At 43.6% G+C, this 21723-nt stretch overlaps 1 protein-coding gene across 5 annotated transcripts in view; it reads right to left on the bottom strand.

Moving 5' to 3' along the window:
• Window positions 1-21723, bottom strand: part of ANO3 (anoctamin 3) — a 187589-nt gene that overhangs the window by 10533 nt on the left and 155333 nt on the right. For all 5 annotated transcript variants that reach the window (XR_010306682.1, XM_064163080.1, XM_064163084.1 and 2 more), the window contains exons 15-25: window positions 13915-13997; window positions 12070-12210; window positions 11524-11688; window positions 9615-9651; window positions 7878-7989; window positions 6637-6694; window positions 6077-6174; window positions 4288-4433; window positions 4038-4190; window positions 2632-2779; window positions 448-528 (exon numbers count right to left, since the gene is read on the bottom strand). Coding sequence is in view for 4 of the 5 variants with exons in the window: in XM_064163080.1 (XP_064019150.1) it covers window positions 448-528; window positions 2632-2779; window positions 4038-4190; window positions 4288-4433; window positions 6077-6174; window positions 6637-6694; window positions 7878-7989; window positions 9615-9651; window positions 11524-11688; window positions 12070-12210; window positions 13915-13997 (1222 nt within the window). In the remaining variant the exon portion in view is untranslated. The remainder of the gene's footprint in view (window positions 1-447; window positions 529-2631; window positions 2780-4037; window positions 4191-4287; window positions 4434-6076; window positions 6175-6636; window positions 6695-7877; window positions 7990-9614; window positions 9652-11523; window positions 11689-12069; window positions 12211-13914; window positions 13998-21723) is intronic.

Below are 21723 nucleotides of genomic sequence, written 5' to 3'. Positions count from 1 at the left end.
AACTCTGATTGCAAAACTAAATCTGAGAGCAGGAGTGCTGTCCTGCAACATCACAGTGAAATTTTGGGGGCTCAAGTTCTTGTATTCCTCTTGTTTGGGATTTCTACATAACCAGAGTTTTAATGGCATGATTTAACTGATAGATCTCAGAATACTTAACAGAAGTGAAATGAGAATTTTTCCTCCTCTTGGCAGCTGGGGAAACTTCAAAATGACAAAAGTATTCCTAGAGGCAGGCAAAATATGCCTTGCAAGAGACCTGGCAAAACTCAGAACACAGGATTCCAGCGTGTTAGTGCTGCATCCTACCACACAACACTGGCACCTCGAGACTTCCACACTTTTCCAGGAAGCCCTCCCCACCTCCATCCTGCCAGTAATTTAAGCTCTGACTTGCAGCTGAATGTCTCTGCTTGTATTAGAAGAAGGGAGAGTATCAAAACCTACCGGCAGTAACCTGAGTATCCCATCCCAAGTTCACTCAGATCAAACACTGATAAGCTGCTGTTGACATATCCTTTTAAGCATCTGAAAGGAAAAGATATGGGATCAGGGCTTTCTTCATCAAGTGAGTACGTTGCATAGATCCTGTATGCAACTCTGTTCTGCTGTCACATATTACAAGCACAGTAGTATTCTATTTCATAGCATCAACCTGGTTGGGAGAGATCTCCAAGCTCATCCAGTCCAACCTATCACCCAGCCCTATCCAATCAACTAGACCATGGCACTAAGTGTCCCATCCAGTCTTTTCTTTTGCTTATAAGGACAAAAGCAACTCTCAAATCTTAAGCATATAAGCAAAGCTGTATTGGAAAGAAATAAATCATAGCATCACAGAATTGTCAGAGCTGGAAGGGACTTAAAGGAACACCTAGTTCCAAATCCCCCCACCACAGGCCAGGACACTTTCCACTAGATGAAGCTGCCCAGAGCCATATCCAGCTGTTAAAAAAAATCTATTTTCAGCACCTTTAACAGTCCTGCATCTTATATACCAGCAGATATAAGCAAAACAAATATTGCTATTGCTTTTCTTCACTGTCTCCTAAAACGACTTAGCCTAGAAAATGGCTAAAGGGACAGAGAGTAGTTAAAAATCCTTGCAGAATCTGCAGCTAATCATGCAGAAGATACCTGAAAATGACAGGTTTTAAGAGCTGAATCAAAGAAGAATTTTCACCAACAGTAAAATGAAGAGTGGATATATATCAAACAGCCATCTTAAAAGCAAGAGTGTATGAAGAGCTAGTGACAGAAACCACATAAAGACACTGAATTATGTCTGCAGCAGTCAAATCTTTGTCTCTTCCTGGAAAATTGCAGACACATAGAACATGCCATCCTCCTGGAAATTTGGCCTGTGATTTACCAAAGGGCCTTCTGAAAGGCAAAGTACATTTAAAAAGAAATACATCAGGGACCCTATTATACCTCCTGAACTTTCAGGTTTGCTGTGACACCTCAAATCACTACTGGCAAAAGAAAGAGAATTACATAGCTCTCTATTAAAGGTACTGGTAGAGCACATCAAGTACTAATGTTCTTCTGCTACTGTCTCTATTCATTCTATCCTGCCTCGTTCTTTTTGCCCTTAAATTCTCTTTTCCTGTGACAGCACAAGAAGAATAAATCTCTATTTTGGATCATTAGAGATGCAGCAATGAGGGAAGGAAGGAGAGATGTCCACGAGTGCTGTGATCTGTTTATATCATGCAAAAGGTCAAGATAAGCAGTGGGAAACGCAGACAGAGAACAGTGGACTCACAGATCACAGGCACTGCTGTCCAAGAGAAGTGCAGGAAGCAAGCCTGATGGTGCAAAGATAGGCAAGATAACTTGCTTGAAAGGAAGCTACATTATATCACAGGATGTTAGGGGTTGGAAGGAATCCAAAGAGATCATTGAGTCCAACCCCCAGCCAGAGCAGCACAGACAATCTAGCTCAGGTTACACAGGAACACATCCAGACAGGCCTTGGAAGGCTCCAGAGAAAGAGACTCCACAACCTCTCTGGGGAGCCTGTGCCAATGCTCTGTGAGCCTTAGAGTAAAGAAATTCCCCCCTGCGTTGAGGTGGAACCTCCTGTGCTGCATTAGGCTAAATAGTGTCCAAGCCAATCTTGCTGGAGCTCAGCTGCAAGCATTTCTGAAAAGAAACAGGTAGTGAAGTTTGAGGGAGAATGACTATAAGAAGAAAAGGAGGTTCAGGAAGACATACAGGTGTGTAGGAGCACAGTGGGAGGAGACAGTCCAGAGCTATCATAGAAAAGAAGAAAAGCTTATCTAGAGAGTGACCTGTTCTAGTGAGAGGTGACCCTGCCTATGGTGGGGGGTTGGAACTGGATGATGTTTGAAGTCCCTTCCAACCTAAACCATTCTATGAAAACTGCTCCAGTGTCTACTGAGCTTTGCTGTTTGCATTCAGAAGGGAAGAGATGATTTTCCACTTACAGAACTGTGGCATTAACCTGCAAACTCTCTGGAATGGCTGACTTACTGTGATGGTTTGCAGAGATGTAAAAGGTAAGATGGTACTGATACATATTAAGTGTATTAACACAGAAAGACAGCAGCAAAAGTGTGCTTACACTGACATATATGTGTGTATATAAAGAAAAGAACTAATTACTTTTCTTGTCTGTAACCTTGGTCTGTACAAGGACCATATTTGTATGCATAGACAAAACGTGGAATGTAATCAGAAGTAATGGCAATAACAAAGGCATTGGTGATGACAGCCAGAACTCCAATCCCTTCCAGAATCCCATACCAGATACCTAGAACCAAGAGAAATGACAAGACATTAGTTTTTTACAGTCACATTCAGCTGTAAGTGATATTAAAGTCATTATTAGTCATGGAGTTTACATTTCCCATTGAGAAAGAATTATTCACTTAGAGAAGTTAGTCAAGATCAAGCCATGTCCCCACAGTCCTGCTACTGTTTTCACACGAATGAAATCTTACAGGAGGGAACTCCCTGTTGAGAAGAGACAGCCAAGCAACAAAGATATAACCACAACCTTTGGTTATAAAGGCCAAACAAGGCATTTTGGAAAAAAGATTTCTTATTTTATTTCATAGTTTTAAACCAGAATTGAATGTAAGCCAAATATCTCATTCCTAAGTTCAGCTGATTTTTGGTTAGCATTCTAGATCCAAAGTTCCACAGATAAGAAGCCTGAAACACTATTCAGCCTGGTTTTCAAATTTCCAACTGCTATGATCCTTTATTGGGAATGGAAAGCAAATCTGAGGAGACCTTTTAGCTAAGCAATTGAATACTCTTGTTGCTTAACAGGAGAGTTGTCACTGACATCTGCAGGTTATATTACTAATTTGACTTCTAAGGTTAAGCTGCATTAAAGAAAGAATCATAGAATCAACCAGGATGGAAGAGACTTCCAAGCTCATCCAGTCCAACCTAACACCCAGCCCTGTCTAATCAGCCAGACCATGGCACTAAGTGCCCCAGCCAGGCTTTGCTTCAACACCTCCAGGCACGGTGACTCCACCACCTCCCTGGGCAGCCCATTCCAATGCCAGTCACTCTCTCTGCCAACAACTTCCTCCTAGCAGCCAGCCTAGAACTTCCTCTAGATCTCCCCTGAGATTGTATCCCCTTGTTCTGTTGCTGGCTGCCTGGCAGAAGGGACCAACCCCACCTGGCTACAGCCTCCCTTCAGGTAGTTGTAGACAGCAATGAGCTCTGCCCTGAGCCTCCTCTGCTGCAGGCTGCACACCCCCAGCCCCCTCAGCCTTTCCTCACAGGGCTGTGCTCCAGGCCCTTCCCCAGCTTCACCACTCTTCTCTGGACACATTCCAGCATCTCAACATCTCTCCTGAACTGATGGGCCCAGAACTGGACACAGCACTCAAGGTGTGGCCTGACCAGTGCTGGGGCAGAATAATCTCCCTTGTCCTGCTGGCCACACCGTTCCCGATCCAGGCCAGGATGCCACTGGCTCTCCTGGCCACACTGCTGGAAACACCAAGGGCTGGCAGCTGCCAGTGAGAGTCCTTAGGTTGCCTCACCTATATCTGTTGCTCTTGCAGGCATGGGTCTTCGCCACTGCGTGACAAACTTGTACGCGTCTAACCTTATCTCTATGATGTTGTTGAGCAGCGCCAGGAGAGGTGCCAGTGGGAAGGCAGCAACGAAAATGGTGGTAAAGCCAAACTGCAAAACTGGACAGGCATTGCTACGGTTAGAAACTGGAAATGAAAAAGATCTTTCACCATGCAGCATGGTCCCAATTTCTGACACCTCCCGCAGTCTGCTCACCCATCTCCAAATATTCGTCCATTAAACCGTGGAGATTCATTGGCTGCAGATTCCAATCTTTTTCCCACTGAGGCAGAGAAATCTTTTGCTCCATCAGTTGCCCTCCTCTCTTCATTTTGCGCCGTGCCCACCAATTCTGTAATAAGCTTTATCAGACAAACAGAGCGTTACTGACCGGACTTGCTCAGGAATTTCCAGCCCTCCCTGCTTTTAAGTCATTTGGCCTGTTTTGAAGAGTCCCTGAACATCTGTTCAGGCATTCTCTGCAAATATTTCCAATGCCACACGAGACAGAACTCAACTAACTCCCAAAAGTCCTGAGAATTACTTGTACCTTTAACATAAGCACGTGAGGCATTGTACAAAGAAGCTTTTCACAACAGGGAGTTTGCTTGCATAGACTTCTTTGGTAGGACTGACAGGGAAAAAAAGAATCATGAATAACAAGAGCAAGAAAAGTAAATAATGTTTTATTTTTAGTCCTACAAAAGGCAAACCAAGAAAGTAGAGCTCAGTATAGCTCTATAATACTAGCATATAGGGAATACTAGAATATGTCTATTTTTGAACAAACCTGATGCTCTACAGAATATGCTGTTCCTTGAGTGTCTAAAAAGGTGTTGCTGGAGCTGCAGGTCACAGGCTCATAGAATGCCAGAGGTTGGAAGTGACTCAGATTGATCATCGAGTCCAACCCCCCTGCCAGAGCAGGACCACACAATCTAGCTCAGGTCATGCAGGAACACATCCAGACAGGCCCTGAAAGGCTCAAGAGGAGGAGACTCCACAGCCTCTCTGGGCAGCCTGTGCCAGTGCTCTGGGACCCTTACAGTCAAGAAGTTCCCCCTTGTGTTGAGCTGGAGCCTCCTGTGCTGCAGATATTAGAGATTGTTTTTGGTAAAGCCAGGCAGAAGTCTTTCCACAAAGTAGGTATAAATATTAAGTTAGCAACAGGCTCCCAAATTAAAGCCTTATACAACTGAGCGACATTATCCCATATTGACACAAGCAGCAACTAAAGATTCTTGTTTGCTTCCAGGTATTACTGAAAAGAGCCTAAAGATGAGAAATCATTTTCTTGGAAGTCATTTTTTTCATCGGGTTGCTGCTTTTTTTTTCCCCTCAAGTCAATGCAGTGTTTAGCTCTTGACCTCTCTCGTTACTGAAAGTCCAACTTCTGCCTCAACTGCAAACCACGTTTGGTCAAAACAAAAAGTGCTTTCCACAAAGGACCATCAGCATGTCCTGAAACAACGTCTAGACAGAGTTAAGGTGCTGCTGGGCTGAAAAGACAGGAAGCTTCATACTTCAAGTTTGTTTCTTCCTGACAAAAATCCACATCTCAACTCTACTGTACACAGCCCCTCACTTGCGGAATGATTGCACATTGTGAACGTAAACCTTTCTCCTGAGTCACTTTTCAAGGTTGTGACTTTGAGTAAATGAATATTTAATGAGCAACCTTTTCCTGAAAGGACATTCTTCCAACTGTAGGACTTTGCTCAGTTCTCTCCTCAGTAGCTGAACACTTCTGTTTGCAGTATGGAAAATGAAATCAAAATAAAGAAATCATATAATTAATACAGTTAACATCTAAAGGCTTCTCAAAGCCATGAGAAGCTTTATCCTTGAGCAGCAGTTAATGCTTCCCTTGTGAATAAAGTCACAGCATGAGAGATGCACAAACTGGAGAAACCATTCTCCAAACATAAACCTGTTTTTTCCTGCCACTGAATGCCTCTAATATGTAACCAGTATTAGTAAAACAAAGTTTGACATCTGCACTTACGGGTAGCCCAGTTCCATGAAGTTGTTCCACATTTGTTTTAAGACCATAATAACTCCCATCTGCAAGCACAGATCTATCAAGCAGCCACTGGGATGACACTGAAAATGAAGTTGGGAAAGATCAATAGATAAAATCAGAGAACTCTTTTCGGTTCCGTTTGTTTAGAGGGTGGGTGACTGAAAAATGCTCAGCTGTGTTTGGTGAAAACACACTAACCTTCAGCTACAGAAATCTGAGAAGCAATCTGAAAACCAAAATCTGAGATTCCAACCATGCAGGATTTAGGAGAGTTTGTGAGGTGAAGGTCTACCACAGTTTGCTTCTCCCAAAGCGAGAGGCAGGAAGAACTGCATGTCTCGGGCAGAGTCGCTCGGCACAGCGGAGAATGCAGAAGCTAAAACACACCTCCTGTTTCCCATCCTTTGCTATAAATAAGAGCTTACTTATCACTGCACTTAGATGGAATAATAAATCTTTCCAACTGGGTGTAATTTATGTCCTTCAGCCACTTCCTTTTCACTCAAGGAAGTTTCACAGGAACCCAGAAGAGATTTGCTTACCTCTTCCAGTCTCCATCTATTAAAAAGCTTGTTGTACTTTCCTGGGCGGCCTGCAAATCTGGAAAAGAAGATTTCTGTTTGTCAGCAGACATTCCAAGAACATCTTCTATCAGTAGCTATTTCACAACACCCTCTGAGCAAATTCATGAAGCATAAACATTAAATTACACAGGCTTAAATCTCTATCTGTAGGATATGGAAGTTGCAGAATGCAAAGACCATCATTTTGCAAGAGATCCTAACTTTTTATTATGGCTAGGACAAAAATCCTAGCTTCAGAGGTTTTAGGTGTTAGCTATTCAGACTCTCTAATCTACTGCTAAGCAGCTGAGGCATTGCAATACACAGGAATTGACTGCAGCACAAGGATCTGCTTGCCCAAGCAAAGTGTGAACTGGCTTAAACTTTCATACAATAAAATCATTCCCAAACTCATCATAACTACAGATCTAACAAATCCTGGTGAAATGACTTAAACCAAAATCCTTAATGACCTCAGTGAAAGTGAGAGAGGGGAAAAAGAAAATCCGTGCCTGGTTCTGCTAGGTACAGGAGACAGCAAGATACAAAACTTAGAATCTGTGTGGTAAATGCACCACTGGAACTAACAAGCAGGGATTACCAATAGTCTTTAATAGTGGTTGGGTTTTTTATCTCCCCAAACAATCTTGAACTGAAATTCTAGTCTAAAACTTTACTATGTTGGACCTGATCAAATGCTTAAATCTGATCACAACAAAACTGAGGATGGAGCAAGATCAGACCTGTATCTTGTGCTAAAGATCCACACAGAAATTGGACTTAGGATTTTTGCTTCCTACTCTTGCATAAGATCTGGCAGACAATCTTCACTATTTATAGAAATGGATCCTGGGAAATGTAACCAAAGGGGAATAAACAAGAAAAACTGAACCAAGTCTATCAGTGCAGGGCTAAATACAGACCCACGTGTAGGAAGTGGCTGTGTTTTCAAAGGTTCTGAATTCTTATTCAGTAGGCAAGTCACAGACACAGATCCACTTGAAAGATGACCTTTTTCATGAGTAAAGAACTCAAGGGTCCAACCCTTGCATACAGTTACAAACATTAATTTAGTGCTATTAATTAGCCTCTGAAACTGACTGGCATCTGAGTCTTACAGGTCCAACCACCCCTGTATTTTCTTTGAACCCACAAAATTAGCAAGGATTATGAGCCCTGTGTAAGAGTTCCTCCAAGAGGAGGTAGCGAAGGTAACTCACCTGCCAAGAAAAAAGGCAATGTAGAAGATGGAGCTGTTCAAGTTGACAAACTGGAAGAGGAACATTTTCAGGGCAAAGCTGTTTTCCCATTCAGATTCTGTTCTAGGGTGCTCTGTTGAAAGACACAATAGGTAGTATTTGATGAATGCATCAAACTTGGGTTAGAGTGCACTGGTAAAAGTCATAAAGCATACACACGACTTAGACTTCTGAAGAGCATTGAGTTTTCAGTTAATATTTGCACTAATTTGGGCCAATGATGTATAAATTAGGATATAAATGTACAAGACAGTAGCTTTATGTATGGACACTTTCCCCCAGAGGTTAAGCTGTCATCCTTCCCTGATGCAAACACCTTAGGAAGTGAACTACCCACCTCAAACACCTGATGTTGAATTATGCTCAACTCAAGAAGCCTTTTTAAAATGCACTAACATAAAATAACACAAAGCAACGCAAAGCAAAATAAAATAGAGCAACATAAATCAAACTTCTTTCATATATTCTGGGGGAAAATCAGCTTGAGTGCTTAAAATCACTATTTTCTTTCTCATTCTCTAGCCTATAACAATACAATAGCTCTTTAAAATCAAGCAGAAATACAAACCAGTATAGTTTAAAATATTTTAAGAAAGAATTTAAACGACTGAACCACACATTCTGAACCTTTCTAACCTGTTCAGCTGCCTGCAACAGCACCGAGTTGCTGGCATCTTGCGCAGTGCCTGCTCTTGCATACTTGAGCCACAAGAGGGAGCTGCTAAATTGAAGTAGTGAGTTTGCTATAAACCCGACAATACCAACTCTCTATTTTGACATGGACTAAAAGTAAGCAAGTAACAAGCAGCAAAGGCATAGATTCACAGAGCAGGTCTTAAATGATGTCTTTGCTTTGTGTTCTATGAGCTGGGAGGCTTTACTTCTATGACTGAAACAAAACTAGAATCAGAGAACGGCTTAGGTTGGAAGGGACTTCAGAGGGCAAGAAGGGACTCAAGAGATCATCTCCTCCACTCCCCTTGCCATAGGCAGGGATGCCTCTCAGCTGGACTCGGCTGCTCAAGGTCTCATCCAACCTAGCCTTGTAGGAATTCTTCCTAAATCCAGTCTAAACCTACTCTCCCTCAACTTAAAACCATTCCCCCTTGTCCTGTTGCTAGACACCATTATGAAAAGTCTCTTTCCAGCCATCCTGTAGGACCCCCTCAGTTGTTGGAAGGCTTCTATAAGACCCCCCTGGAGTATTCTCTAAGCTCCCACTGAAGGTGGGAGTGTAATTTTTTTCTACGTGGCAGAATTAGAGCTACTTCCAAATTTATGACAACATTTTTATCTTGGACTATGTCATTTTATCTTCTATTTTTCCACAAGAAAGTGAAAATTAGAAAACTGAAAAAAAACAAACAAACCCACCCAAACGTTTGAGAAAAAAAAAATGGAAGGAAGCCTGGTTTAGCACACTAAGAAATAATGTTTTGAATTTTGTTCCATTGTGGGATGACAATTCCCTCAATTGATACAATAAAACATGTAAAAAAGGAAGAAGGAATAAAACAAAGTCCTTTCTTTTCTATTATTTCCTCGATTAAATAATCCTCTCATTTCTTACTCTTATTTTTCTCAGGGGAATTTCAGAATCAAACTACCCATAGCTGAAGTTCTCAACCCCCTGCTTTACAGCAATATAAAGGTGTATGTCAAGGCAAGAACCATACCACCTGTAAGGACCCTACATACCTAAGTCTGTCAGGAGATAGGCAACCTTCTCATACACCTGAAACAGAAAGAAGAGATGGTTTAAGTACAACAAATCCCGTCTGTTGTGATGTCAAATCCAGAATGTAAAGCATAGGTGTTCTGATGTCCTACAGAAGTGTATCTAGACAGAGAAAGGAGGGTGATTTTGAAGCCAGATGTGGATGCATAATTTCATATAAAGACTTCACTGAAATAATTTAGCTCCATGTAAATGTACCTAAGCATATATATATTAAATACACAATAAAGATAAATGGAGAGCTAACAGATCAAGAGCAGGGTTCAGACATCATCAGCTCTCTTAATAAAGAGTTAGAGGCTTATCCCTTGAGTTCAGGAACAAAATTCTGTGATCTAGAAGTAGGCAAAAGCCTTTAAATGATACAATTCATCCTTGCATGCAAGTGCATAGTGCTGAGGACATCAGCCTCCTGCTGAAAATGGCCTTATCTGTTTACATATTGACTATCTCTATTTTAAATAACACTTAGACCAAAGTATCAACCAACTCTGACAAATATTTCCTGGAGTATTTACTATTATTAATAGCAGATTATTTTCAATAGCTTTGGAGTGTTTGTTCACTTGAATGTACCTTTTTTGGACTTAGAACCATTACATACAATATGAGAAATGAATACAGGAGAGTCTATTTTGGAGGATGCTTTCTGATTGCAGCAAGTGCACAGCTTCTCTACAGAATTAACAACCACTGCTTGCTGTTCTATTATTCCTTTTTACCTGATTGTGCCTGCATAGGAATAGGAAAATGATAAACTACATTGCAGTGGAAGGACTAAAGCTTATATAATGGCAGCCTGGTCTGTATCCTGTATCAGTGTGGCCAGCAGGACAAGGGAGGTTATTCTTCCCCTGTACTCAACACTGGTCAGGTCAGACCTTGAGTACTGTGTCCAGTTCTGGGCTCCTCAACTCAAGAGAGACGTTGAGGTGCTGGAAGGTGTCCAGAGAAGGGCAACAAAGCTGGTCAGGTGCCTGGAGCACAGCCCTGTGAGGAGAGGCTGAGGGAGCTGGGGGTGTGCAGCCTGCAGAAGAGGAGGCTCAGGGCAGAGCTCATTGCTGTCTGCAGCTGCCTGCAGGGAGGCTGTAGCCAGGTGGGGTTGTGCTCTGCTGCCAGGCAGCCAGCAGCAGAAGAAGGGGACACAGTCTCAAGTTGTACTGGGGGAGGTCTAGGCTGGATGTTAGGAAGAAGTTCTTCCTAGAGAATGATTGGCATTGGAATGGGCTGCCCAGGGAGGTGGTGGAGTCACCATCCCTGGAGGTGTTCAAGAAAAGCCTGGCTGGGGCACTTAGTGCCATGTTCTAGTTGATTGGCCAGGGCTAGTTGCTAGGTTGGACCGGATGAGCTTGGAGGTCTCTTCCAACATGCTTGATTCTATTCTTCTATTGTATTACATTCTATTCTATTGCAAATGATTAAACCTGTGCTGTTATATGGCAGAAAAAGCTCAAACTGAATTCATGTGTTGCAGTGATTCTAGGAGTGTGCTGCACTGATACAATAGCTGCATTTTAGGTATTTTATCAATCAAAAAGAACAAAACCAAATGAAAAAGAACTCTTTCAGCCAAAGAAGAGACTGCAGTTTTGTTTAGAGAAGATGCACTGCGAAAGGTATTGCTAAAGAAACATAAATGTGGGAAGCAGTAGTCTGTACCACTGTGATGTGGTGACATAAGCAAAGATGTGTAGATTAAATGAGCATTAGAGAAAAGCCATGAAATAGTATTAGAAGAGGAATAAGCCCTGAAACACTAGCTTCAGGCACTGCTCTAAGCAGCAAGAACACATGTACATCTGCTGTGCAGTAGCTGTGTAAAAACTTCCTCCTTCAGATGAAGCCCTCCTTCCAAAGAACAGGACTTACCACGTTGAGTGACATGATGATCATAAAATTGATACAGACTCCAGTGCCAGACGTTGCAAACTGCCAATACTTCTTGATGAAATACCACTTGAAAGAGGCAAACTGCTCCATGGCTACCAGGCGGTACACCACGACTGCAAACACCGCCGTGAGGACCAGGGAGATCTACAGGGAAGCAGTGGTGAATGGAGGCATTAGAACCAAATAAACCAGACCTGAAATGATTTCTGCTGGGTTAATGAATTAACAAGAGTTTTAGTTGAAGATTGCCATTTGCTTTGGTGACCAGGCTTTGAAGGAACAAAATATGACTGATAAATCAAAACATTCCTTTGCTGTCCTTTTACAATGTAACTATCTTACGTCTTCCTAAAGAAAGAGATGCATAACCAGGCAGTAAAACTGAGACAGTTCTGTCTGCACCAATCCACTAATCTTCCTGAATGACTTGCATTACTATTAACATCAGAATAAGATGACTTGCATTACTATTAACATCAGAATAAGATCCAAGGCTACAATAATTCCCATGTTATTATACGTTACCATGAAGAATATTCCTGAGACAGACACCATCAGTCGACTGAGCTTGTCAGGGAAAGGCTGAAAAGGTTCTGGTTTTCCTGTGATGGGATTTACTCTCTCCACTTGGGAATATTTAGCTTCAAACTGGGGCCGTAGCTCTTCCTAGAATGACAGAGCAGATTCCATTTGTTGTACTAGTTCTTTGATCTGGTTTGATCTTGATACTGAAGTATCAAAACCCAGACATACATGTGCTAGAAGGCAGGAAGTTTATATGGATAGTAAGATTCATTTGTATGATGCTTCAGCTCAAAACACAGGACTTGATAGAGCGGGTCCAGAGGAGGGCCAAAAAGATAACTGAGGGGCTGGAGCACCTCTCCTGCAAGGACAGGCTGGGGAGCTGGGAGAAAACAAAGCTCCAGGGAGACCTAAAAGCAGCCTTCCAGTACCTGAAGGAGGCTACAAGAATGCTGCAGAGGGTCTGTTTGCAAAGGCCTGCAGGGACAGGATGAGGGACAACGGTTTGAAATCATAGAATGTCAGGGGCTGGAAGGGACCTTGTAAGATCACCTGGTCCAGCCCCCCTGCCAGAGCAGGATCACTTAGAGCAGATCATACCGGAACATATCCACATGGTTCTTGAATATCTCCAGAGAGGGAGACTCCACAACCCCCCTAGGCAGCCTGTGCCAGTGCTCTGTCACACTCACAGGGAAAAAAAGTCTTCCTCAGGCTCACATGGAACCTCCTATGCCTCAACTCCCACCCTTTGCCCCTTGTCCTGTCACTGGGCATCACCGAGAAGAGGCTGGCTCCAGCCTCCTAGCACTCACCCCTTACATATTTGAGAACTAGTGCAGATTTAGATTGGAAGTTAGCAACAAGTTCTGCACCACAGGTTGGGCAGGGAGGCATTTGAGGCCACATCCCTGGAGATATTCAAGGCCAGGATTGCAAGCTCTGTGCAACCTGAGAGGATGTCTCTGCTGGCTGCAGGGGGGGTTGAACTAGAAGAGCTTTCGAGGTCCCTTCTAACTCAGACCATTCTGTGATTCTATGATACTCAAATTGTTCTTTTCAAGATCCCTGGAAACAGTGCCAGAGCCCAACAAAGAAGAAAAGCCCTAAGAGCCTCCTCTCTGCTCTCTGAGGGTATTAAAAGGGTCATAGGTCCTAACACTGAATTAAGCCCCAGTGTTTTCTGCAGAAACTGATAAGAAAACCACAAATTAAGGTCAGTTATGATAGTGTTTTTTGTGATAGGAACCCATTTATTAAAGGCCACCAGCTTGTATCTACACATTCATGGAAAGCTATAAACCAAGTAACAGCAAATCATTATTGACCTAGACTGCAATTAAATCACCAATATAAATTACAGCTGTGGTCACTAGTGATTTATGAAGTAAGGTAATAAAATCATTGCCCAGTTGCTGATGCTGAGAGCAGAATGTTGAAGGATACAAAATCCAATTTCTGTGTCTCTGTTTGTCTTTTTCCTGGTTTTAGGTAGGATTATAAATTTCCAGAAGAAGAAACCATAGAAGTGAAAAGCATTAGCAGAATCAGATTGCTTGTAAAAGATCAAAGTTAACCCAAGCTAGAAGTAGTAGCTTCTGTCTCCCATATGGGCAGTATTGCCACTTAAATAAGAGACTTTAAATAAATGTGGGTGATAGGTTGGATAGTTAGACTTATAAATGCTCGTGGCAGAAGGCAAAGAATCCTTTGTTCAGTCTCAAGTATACTTGCTTATTCTGCAACCACTGTTCTAAAACACAAATGAATGCACTGTGCAGTGACATTCACATTTTAAACTCTGCTGATAGAGAGATCTACAGGTTCCTTTCTGTTTAGCCTTACCTCTTCATCTTCCCAGTCTATCAAGTCCCAGTCATATGTTAATACAGCTCTCCGCCTCTTCCAAAACTCCAGGAAGACTGTAGCTGTGGAAAATCATCAACTGTGCTTTAATTGAGGGAGAAGGAGAGGGGGAAGGAGAGGGGGAAGGAGAGGGGGAAGGAGAGGGGGAAGGAGAGGGGGAAGGAGAGGGGGAAGGAGAGGGGGAAGGAGAGGGGGAAGGCGAGGGGGAAGGCGAGGGGGAAGGAGAGGGGGAAGGAGAGGGGGAAGGAGAGGGGGAAGGAGAGGGGGAAGGAGAGGGGGAAGGAGAGGGGGAAGGAGAGGGGGAAGGAGAGGGGGAAGGAGAGGGGGAAGGAGAGGGGGAAGGAGAGGGGGAAGGAGAGATGTTCAAGAAAAGACTGAATGGGGCACTCAGGGCCATGGTCTAATTGATTGGATAGGGTTGGGTGATAGCTTGGGCTGGATGATCTTAGAGGTCCCTTCCATTCTATGATGCTGATGGAAGTGTTGTAGCTGAGCGACCAGCTAAGAGAAGTCTTGCTGTTTTGAGTGCCTACCAACCTGGCCTAAGGGTACTGCACCATTGACTCTGAGGAGGGTCTTGTGTGGTGTGACCTCTGAAACAGCCCTGCATTGAACCACTGCCTGACACCATGCCCACCATGCACATGCATGAAGCTCCCTGGAACTGGGTGGAGATTCTGGGACTTGGACTGTTTAAAAATGGTACCATCAGGAGAGAGACAAGAATCCCATCTCTGGAACTCTCTCCCACCCCTAAGTCAACAGGAACAATGAAGGAGGTCTCCTCTCCCCAAGCAACAACAGAAAAGGAAACACTGAACTCACAAGGCACTGTTGGACCCTCCATGGTGGTGCAATCTACAAAGGTACCTTCACTTCACAGGCTCACAGGATGTCAGGGCTTGGAAGGGACCCAAAGACATCACTGAGTCCACCCTCCCTGCCAGAGAATCTAGCTCAGATCACAGAATGGTTTAGGTTGGAAAGGACCTCAAAGCTCATTCAGTTCCAACCCCCCGCCACAGGCAGGGACACCTCTCACTAGAACAGGTCGCTCAAGGTGAACTCCTCCAGGGAGGGAGCAGCCACAACCTCCCTGGGCAACCTGTGCCAGTGTCTCACCACCCTCATTGGAAAGAACCCTTTCCTAACATCTGGTTTGAATCTCCTCTCTGCCAGTTTAAACCCATTACTCCTCATCCTCTCATTACAAGACCCAGCCTACAGAGGACCCCTTCAGATAGTGGAAAGCCACTCTAAGATCACAGAGGAACTTAGATTTCTGTACCTTTTCTATCATTCCCCCTTTCCTATCTTGAGCCTTTCTTTTGATAGCAATAAACTGTTGGACAACTTTTGACTTGCTTGTGTCTTAATCTGCAAACAACCCTGCATGCAAATCAAAAGGGAGACACCACCTCATGCCACACAAACAAACTGCCTCACCAAAAAGGGTGTTCAAAAGAATAGAGCTTGATCCATTCCACGGAAAACCTTGTCCACACAAAACCCTCCTGCATAATTCATATCCTCAACACTTACCTCAGGGCTAAGTTATGAAATAGTATTTGCACTTGATTCCTTCAACATTTAAAGTGGAAACATAACAACATTAAGGCATTCCACTCGACCAGCCCCACAGTACCAAAACATTTCTGAGTTGCTCTTCACTACATACCTGCCTAAAATAAATATACATAAAGAATGAAAGCTTAAAAAAACCAAAATCAAGTGCTGAGCAGATCATTTCTTGTATGATAGGTTACGCCTGACTTCCTCATTCTTTTTCTAGCCCAGTATTGTCTGGAGGAAGAGATGTAACACTCAGATTCCTTGCTGGTTACGTGTTCCAAAGCACAAATTAATGACATCTGACAAATTCAAACCAAATGGGATTTGGAGATGTTACCTTCAATATTGCAACTGTGAACATAGTTTGAGATAGGATCAGATCTACTTCTAGTGGCACTTTTTTTCCTAACAGAGCTCATTTTGCTGCCCTCTTTTGCAGCAGACATGCATTTGCTCCAAGTGTGCCACAAGGAAGCTCTGGAATCACACAGGATCACAGGGATTGGAAGGGACCTCAAAAGATGATCCAGTCCAAGCCCCCTGACAGAGCAGAATCACCTAGGGCAGGTCACACAGGAAAGTGCTTGGGCTGGCTTTGAATGTCTGTGGTGAAGGAGACTCCACAACCTCTCTGGAGCTCTGGCACCTTCGCAGTGAAAATGTCTTTCCTTCTGTTCACATGGAACCTTCTCTGCTGCAATGTGCACCCACTGCCCTTTGCCCTATTGCTGGACACTGCTGAGCAGAGCCTGGTTCCGTGCTCCCAACACTCACCCTTCACAGCTCTATAAACATGAATGAGGTTGCCCCTCAGGCTCCTCTTCTCCAACCTGAAGAGCCCCAGCTCCCCTGGAATTTCCTCACGAGGGAGATGTTCCATTCCCTTCAGCATCTTTTTGGCTCTGTGCTGGACTCCTTCAAGCAGTTTCCTGCCCTTGAACTGAGGGGCCCAGACCTGGACACAATATTCCAGGTAATCAGAAACTGTCTTCTGTTAAATTCATAGTTGCTGTCTACAACTACCTGAAGGTATGTGTGGAGAGGCTGCTGCTGGGCTCTGCTCACAGGTAGCTGGAGACAGAACAAGGGGGAATGGCCTCAAGCTGAGGCTGGGGAGGTTTAGATTGGACATCAGGAAAAAGTTTTTCATGGAGAGAGTGGTCAGGCACTGGAATGAGCTGCCCAGGGGGGTGGTGGAGTCCCCCAGCCTGGATGTGTTTAAGGGTGGTTTGGATGTGGTGCTTAGGGCTATGGTTTAAGGTGAATCTCGTAGAGTAGGGTTCTAGGCTGGACTCGGTGCTGCTGAGGGGCTGTGCCCACTTGAATGTTTCTGTGTGATTCTGTAGCTGGAACAATACTTTCTGTAGTTTACAGAAAACAGCCAGCCCTCTGAACCAGCAGTTCAAAGACTTCCCAAGGATTAAGCAACAGGCAGTGCCTGCCCACTTTACCTGAACACTGCAGTTTCTGTGGACTGCAATGACAGAGCTGTGTCCTGCGAGCAGCAGAGTGGGTCGGGCTGGCTGCAGGGCAGCTGCCCCACCTCGCCTCGCCCGGACCCTGCGTTCCTGGCTGCTGTCATACTGCCACACTGACTGTGCCTCTGCTCACCTCTTCCCAACAGACTAACTGCACCTGGGGCCAGAGCTGCATTTCAACAGCTTCTTGCGTGGTTTGCAGAGCTGAAAGGTAAGTCTGAGCAGGGTTTTATGCTTATTAGTGGACCTGGCTATTAATGGTGGTGCTCTTTTATATAGTGTTTGAGGAGTCTATCAGAGCTGCTGCAGCCAAGTTCTGCTTAGAGTGTGTTTCTGAGACAATCATAGAAAGAAAACCAACTGGTTTATGATTCAAACATTAAAGCAGAGAAGCAGCAAGCACAAAACAGTGACAGTTTCACACTTGCCCTCAGTCACTCTTTAGGGTCCTTACCAAACAAATGCAAATTATCACAGGGTCTGTTCAGGGCCCACATTAAATGCTGGGATGGGTGTTGGTGGTGAAGGAAAGTATTCCATGTACAACACTTAACACCACATTTCATTAAGGAAAGGTATTGCTACGTTGTTACTGCTTCTGCTGACTTAAAACTTATACCAAAATGGGAGAAATAAACACTTGGGAGCAGTGCAATTAACACTTGTCAGGTTGCTAGCTAGTAATGAAGGGGGAAAATTAATTATAGAAGATGAATAGCTTTAGAATTCACTAAAACCCAGCACATTATTTTCTTAGGACACAGTGTAAAATATATTTAAGCTTTAAAAATTAACATTCATTGTTCATTAAATTTGGAAGTGTCTCATCCTTGGGGAGCAACCTGAATTTCAGTGCCAAGTGCCAGGGGAGTGAAAATTCAGTATGTATCTGGGACTATCATTTGCTCTTATATTCTCCCTAATTGTGGATCACTGATGTAAAGGTTAACAACAACAAAAAGCAGCTTTATGAGGCCTAAAAAGCATACTGAGTGTTAAAGCTCTGCAAATAAGCACAAGTTACTCTAGACCACAAGAAACAAAGACCTTCCAGTAAGAGTTTGCTCATCGTGACACTGAGATACATGAAAGCATTTTCTAATCACTGCAAAGGAAGGAAGTGGTGGAAGGTTTAATTTAATGGCATGTAAATGAATGCTTTGAATTGACAGCTCTGACAATTCCATTATCAACACCTAAGAAGCAGCTAAATGATTTTTTTCTTGACAAGGTGAGAGGTTTGGCAGCCATTGCACCTATCACTGCCAGGTGCTGGGTTGTGTTCAGGAAAAACTTCTTTTGGCAAATTATTTGCAAAAAAAAAGATTTTTAAGTTTTTTTTCTTTAATGCTTAGGATACCACTGGGGATATATTTATATGAAGATCATTGTGCAAAAGCTTCTTGGGCCCTTTTTCTCCTATATTGCAGAAATATTTATTGCAAGTATGGGCAGTTTAAAGAAAACAGAAGCCAGATGCAACATCAATGCAACATTCTTCTAGTGGGGGGTTGGAACTAGATGATCTTTGAAGTCCTTTCCAATCTAAACCTATCCAGTCCAACCTATCACCCAGCCCTGGCCAATCAATCAGACCATGGCACTAAGTGTCTCATTCAGGCCTTTCTTGAACACCTCCAGGGATGGTGACTTCACCACCTCCCTGGGCAGCCCATTCCAATGCCAATCACTCTCTCTGCCAACAGCTTCCTCCTAACAGCCAGCCTAGACCTGCCCTGGCACAACTTGAGACTGTGTCCCCTTGTTCTGTTTCTGGGTGCCTGGCAGCAGAGCCCAACCCCACCTGGCTACAGCCTCCCTTCAGGTAGCTGCAGACAGCAATGAGCTCTGCCCTGAGCCTCCTCTGCTGCAGGCTGCAACCCCCCAGCTCCCTCAGCATCTCCTCATAGGGCTGTGCTCCAGGCCCCTACCCAGCCTTGCTGCCCTTCTCTGGACACCTTCAAGTAGAGCTCATCTAGGTAACTGAACTGCAGCCTAATCTCACACCAGTGTTACTTCTGCTCACTTCAGGCCACACCTGCTGCCCTGATTTTTGCTGAGCTGGCACTGGGTAATGTGACTCTCAGTGAATCATAGAGTATGAGAGGCGTTTTTTTCATGAATAATCTGTTCATAGATCCCTGAGACACTTAGTTGACCAGCTGATTTAAGGAGTTTTTTTGCAGGTAAAGGACCTCAGACAGTAAAACACCCCCATACACGCATACCTAATTGATCGATGATGCTGAAGATGTAACTTGTTGCACTCTTTGTTGTGCTGTCACATGAAAGGTTACACGTAGGAGTTAACAACTGCACGATCTCAACCTCATACATAGAAATAACACACATCCCTGCCAAAACTCCCTGGATAGACTGAAGAGCATACCTGTTATAGTAACGTCACTTCAGGGGGAGTTTTTCTCACCCTTCTCCATTTATCACTTGAAAAATTAATGACTAATATACTGATTCCAGTTTCCTACAGGAAAAGAAGTTTCCATCTGAATTCAGTTTCATCAATAAGCCTTGGACAGATGTAGTTTTCAATTTGCTTCTCTTATGACACTCACTGCTCTATACATCACTGTACATCAACTGTACATCAAACACTGTACATCAGCTATCAGGGCAAACTGTAGCAATTATATGCCTTTGCAGTGCAGCAGAACTCTATAGTATGTTGTTGAAGTTGCTGCCTGCCCAGAAAACACTGCCTTGAACATGCTACCCAAATATGAATCATTACCTTACTCTGTAACAAAGTGGTTTTGAATTATTCCCCTCTGAGACCTGCTTACAGAACTATAGAATTTTCTTGTACAAAAACATTTTGTTGATAATCAGCATTGTTTTAGGTCATTCTGTAGGACATCACCACTCAGGGACATCAAGTTTTCAGCACCAGACTAGTGACATTTCCTATGGTGTAACACTACCTTTCTTTTACCAGCTTATTTGGATCTTAACTGAGTAGCTTTGCAGTGCAAAATAAAATAATAGACAGCAATTCATTTCTTGCAGGTTCTGTATATAACTTTGAAGTCAACACCATGAAGTCTTCCTGTGGAATGACTTTCATGCTTCTGCTTGTAAAGCTGCAATGGAACAAAAGCAGTGCTGGGGGCACAGAAGCAAATTTAAGAAATAATGGAAATAGCTCAGTTACAGATAACTATCAGTCTATGGTGCCTACACCTCCACTGAGATCTGCTCTGCCTGCAACTACTGCCAGAGACCCTTCCACCATCAGTCATGTTGTACCAACCACTGCCAACGCCAAAGAAAGGGTAACAGAAGGAACTGTGATGAGCAGTTGGCCAAATAGCACAGCCCTGAGGTCCACTGAGAGCAGCACTCTACCTTCAAATGTCACAGTGGCATCAAAAGATGGAAGAAGTTCTGCCACGAACGTCAACACAACTCCAATGTCTTTAGTGATCTTCACAACAATAGGAGACTTCCCTGGAGAGACCAAAGCTGCTGCAGCCACTTCGACTCCCACAGCGACACCAAGTAACTCCACAGTCACCTACAGCACCTCTTCAGCTGCACTGCTCCCCAGTGATAGCTCTTCAATCAACCCCACCAGCTTGTCCCCCACTGGCTTGGCTCTGACATCACCCATGGTAAAGCAGGACAGTCCTACACCAAACTTCAACTCCACCCAGCAGGCAACAGAGCTGAATCATGATTTCATCGACCTTTCTACTGCATCACCTCATTCACAAGATGCCAGAGAAGGTAAGCATCAAACTGAAGCCCAACTAGTTTATAAAACCATAGTGCTGAAAGTCAAATCTTTCACTGAAGAGAAGCCTTTGTAAGATGTTTAAGAGGTGACTTGGTACAGATTAAAACCAAAAGTCCTTCTTTTTAAAACGATTTGCTGTTAACTTGTCTTACCCTTCCCTGAGTGGAGAGACCTCATGATAGGTACTTCCCATCCACACTGGAATGGAGCTAGCCTCAAAGTAACAATTAAATCATATAACCTGTCAGCTTATTCAAGTTGAGAAACTTTTGTGACCAAAGAAAACTTCTTAGAAATACTTCCAAATGAATTACTCATTCTGCATTTAATTATCAAGTTGAGTATGCGTGGGAAAACAACAGAGCATAAAACTGTCATGGCACTTTCTTCTCTTCTGCTGCTCTGATTCAGGTCTTCAGCAAAATAAAAGGGAAAATTAGGAGACAGTCATTTTTTTGCTATTAATTAGCTTTCAGGTGTTTGACACAGGACTGAAAGACCTATCCATCACACCCAGAAGAGTACAGTTTGTACTAAGGAGCTGAAGGAGCATCAGACTTTTATCTTTCCCATCACAGATCCAATAACTGCAATGCACCCAACTTCAGACAATGTGATTGAGAATTATAGAATGGTTTAGGTTGGAAGGGACCCCAAAGATCATCCAGTTCCAACCCCCTGCCATAAGGCAGGGACACCTCCCATTAGAACAGGTAGCTCAAGGCCTCAGCCAACCTGGCCTTGAACACCTCCAGGGAGGGAGCAGCCACAACCTCCCTGGGAACCTGTGCCAGTGTCTCACCATGCTCACGAGAAAGAACTTTTTCCTGACATCTACTTAGAATCTCCCCTCTGCCAGTTTAAACCCATTCCTTCTCATCCTGTCATTACAAGGCCTTGTCAATAGTCTCTCCCCAGTCCTCCTGCAGGATGCCTTCAGATACATGAAGGATACTACAAGGTCTCCTCAAAGCCTTCTCTTCT

This window comes from Pogoniulus pusillus, chromosome 24, assembly GCF_015220805.1.
Source record: "Pogoniulus pusillus isolate bPogPus1 chromosome 24, bPogPus1.pri, whole genome shotgun sequence".
Taxonomy (NCBI): Eukaryota; Metazoa; Chordata; class Aves; order Piciformes; family Lybiidae; genus Pogoniulus; species Pogoniulus pusillus.
Note: the sequence above shows the minus strand (reverse complement) of the source record. Positions and strands in the feature narration are given on the sequence as shown.